This window comes from Stegastes partitus, unplaced genomic scaffold (assembly GCF_000690725.1).
Source record: "Stegastes partitus isolate 25-593 unplaced genomic scaffold, Stegastes_partitus-1.0.2 Scaffold1560, whole genome shotgun sequence".
Lineage (NCBI taxonomy): Eukaryota > Metazoa > Chordata > Actinopteri > Pomacentridae > Stegastes > Stegastes partitus.
Genome location: NW_007579291.1, coordinates 118,571 through 121,435, shown reverse-complemented (window position 1 = coordinate 121,435; position 2,865 = coordinate 118,571). Strand labels below are relative to the sequence as shown.

At 38.1% G+C, this 2,865-nt stretch overlaps 1 protein-coding gene across 1 annotated transcript in view; it reads right to left on the bottom strand.

The window, feature by feature from the left end:
* LOC103371306 (gastrula zinc finger protein XlCGF57.1-like) overlaps window positions 1–125 on the bottom strand; it is a 4,343-nt gene extending 4,218 nt beyond the window's left edge. The window contains exon 1 of the mRNA XM_008300575.1: window positions 17–125. Within this exon, the coding sequence (XP_008298797.1) occupies window positions 17–89 (73 nt within the window). The 5' untranslated portion in view covers window positions 90–125. The remainder of the gene's footprint in view (window positions 1–16) is intronic.
* Between the last annotated feature and the right edge of the window lie 2,740 nt (window positions 126–2,865).

Below are 2,865 nucleotides of genomic sequence, written 5' to 3'. Positions count from 1 at the left end.
TGCGGCTCATGGAGGCGTTTCATCCGCACTTTGTCCTCCAGACACACACTGTCAGTCCGCTGCTGCTGGACAGAATCCACCTGGTTCATGGTGTCCGATCCGCTTCTCTTCTTTAAAACTAACCGGAGGCTGACAGATGAGCCACGCATGCGCAGAGCACATCACATTTCTGACAGGCATCTGCACGGACACCTGTTTTACCCTTTTTAGTTTGCTTTATTGAACAAACCTGAACTGACAAAAAATAAACAAAAACTGAGCAACATGTCAAATAAACCACTAAGAAATAATAACGATTAAAAAAACAGAAAACAAATAGAACAATAAATAAATAATAATTTAAAGAAAACAGTCAAACAGGAGTTTAAGCTTCTCATGAGACATTTCTGATCTTCTGTCCTGTTATTGCAGCTCCTTGCACTAATTATGCACTTTATTAGTCATACATGTGCAATCTAATCCAACAACTCTGCCCTCTGTTATAACTTTAAGGTAAAATAAAATCAAACTTTACTGATCCTGGAGGAAGTTATTGTGCCAGATAGAGCTAAACAACAACAAAAACGAGATGTCATAACACGAGAACATATGTAGTGTGTACTCAAAAAAAAGCAATATAATATGTAATAAATGAGCTAAGAATAGAAAAGTGAAAAAATGAAAGTGAAGTATGACGCATTTAATCAAAATAATGAATGACAATGAAACTGATGTCGCACCACCTATTGAGAAAAGTAATGTTTTTGTTGTTCAGATCTTTATTTATGATAAGGGTCATAAATCTTTATAAATAAAATTCATTCCAAGACACACAGTTAGAGAACCACTGTGTTTCTTGGGGGCTTTTGGCCTTTATTTTAGCGCAGTAGAGAGAGACAGGGAAGGGGGAGAAGAATGTGGAGAGACCTGTAGCAAAGGGCCGTGAGCAGGATTTGAACCCACGACCGCTGCATCAGCGAACCATTGACCCTGTTCATGGGTCATCCACTCAGCTAGGTGAGATACGTTCTAATGGTTTGCACGCACTGTGATAGTGACGTCAGCCTCCTTCTGTCTGAAAGGTAATAATGATTTTTACTTCAGCCTTAAATGTTCTAAGTTTTTAGAACATTCTCTCCTTCTAAATATACCAGCAAACGTTAGGATGTGATTGTTCTTGAATACCATACAAGTTTAAGAACATAATAAAACAAATTCAGTTCAATAAACAACAGCAGTTTGATCTTTAATGACAGTAACACTCGTCTAAAACATGTCAACATATAACAACTGTTCACACTAATCCTCAGATATTCCATCCATCCATCATCTCTACACCTTAATCCTCACTAGGGTCATGGGGGGCTGGAGTCTATCCCAGCTGACTCAGGGTGAAGGCAGGTTCACCTGGACAGGTAACCAGTCTATCACAGGGCTACACTTAGAGACAGACAACCAAGCACACTCACATTCACACCTACGGACAATTTACAATCACCAATTAACCTCAACATGTTTCTGGACTGTGGGAGGAAGCCGGAGAACCCGGAGAGAACCCACGCTGCACGGGGAGAACATGGAGACTCCACACAGAAAGATCCGGGGTGTCCTCACCGGGACGCGAACCAGCGACCTTCTAGCTGTGAGGCGACGGTGCTAACCACCGTTCCACCTTGCAGCCCTTATAAAAATATTGTTAATAAATTTGTATATCCAGTATCTCCAAATCCCCCAAAATTGTAAAATCACAATAAATAATAATAAATTTGGTGTTTATATATTATTTTAAAACTTTATGTATTAATCTTTAAATTTGCTGGAAGAATTTTCTTTCACATGTTTTTGCAACATGCTGTCTGCTGCCACCGGCTGAAAGACTGAACCGACATTTAATGGTAGGAACGAAGCCGAGTCTTACCAACTGAACACTGCCTCTGTATTTACATATGTCACATCCAGGAACTGTCCTCTGAATTTAGAGCTACAAAAAGTATACAAACCTGTAAAGTGGGAGAAAGAATCAAAAACTCCACTGAGATAAAAATCTGTTTTCTTCAATGAACAATTTAAAAATCATAGTTAGAAAAACCACAGTACGTCTCCACTTCAGCCGCTACAGTCTGAACAAATGTAACCAGAGTTTCAGGTGACTGGATCACTTTGTGTGTATATGTATGGACAAAAAAGAAAACAAAAGGCAACCTTAAATACAAATATTTCCTGATTTGCTATATTTTTTTTCCTTCCATTTCAGATCTATAGTAAAACAATAAAATAACATTTATCTATTTCATTTTACCGACAGAACATCCGTGTTATAGACACGTCGTGAGACAAGTCTTCGGTAACCAAACACAAATGGAAAAGGAAATGTCAGAGTATCGAGTCACATTAAAGGCACTGAAGTGTGTGAAGTTTTAAAGTAAATTTCACCAACATTCAGACTGATTTTCTTTGCAAACATGGAGATCTACAGGACTATTAAAAACATGTGCATTCAAAGGAAGTTTGGATGCAAAAGCATAAAACTCCAGTGTTGTGAGGTCAACAAGTGACACCAAACATCAGGGGATTTTTAAACGTTTTTGGTCTTACTAAAGATTGTTATTGTGTTATTCTTCCTCATTGTTTCCTTTAACTTCAACACACTTGATCTGCCAATGTTTCACCAACGTTGTGTTTGCCTGGCTTTCTAATTTTTATTTCCTGGTGAATTATCAGAAAAAGAAGTAGCCAGAGTAGCAAAGCTTGTTTAGGACAATTTTATGTCATATACACTAAACTGGTGCAGTTTTGCCTCTGAAACTATGATGCATCCCATTGTTTTGTGCTCAAAGCTGGTGACAGAAAAAATCCTCAATAACGAAAACCAGATTTACTCTTATT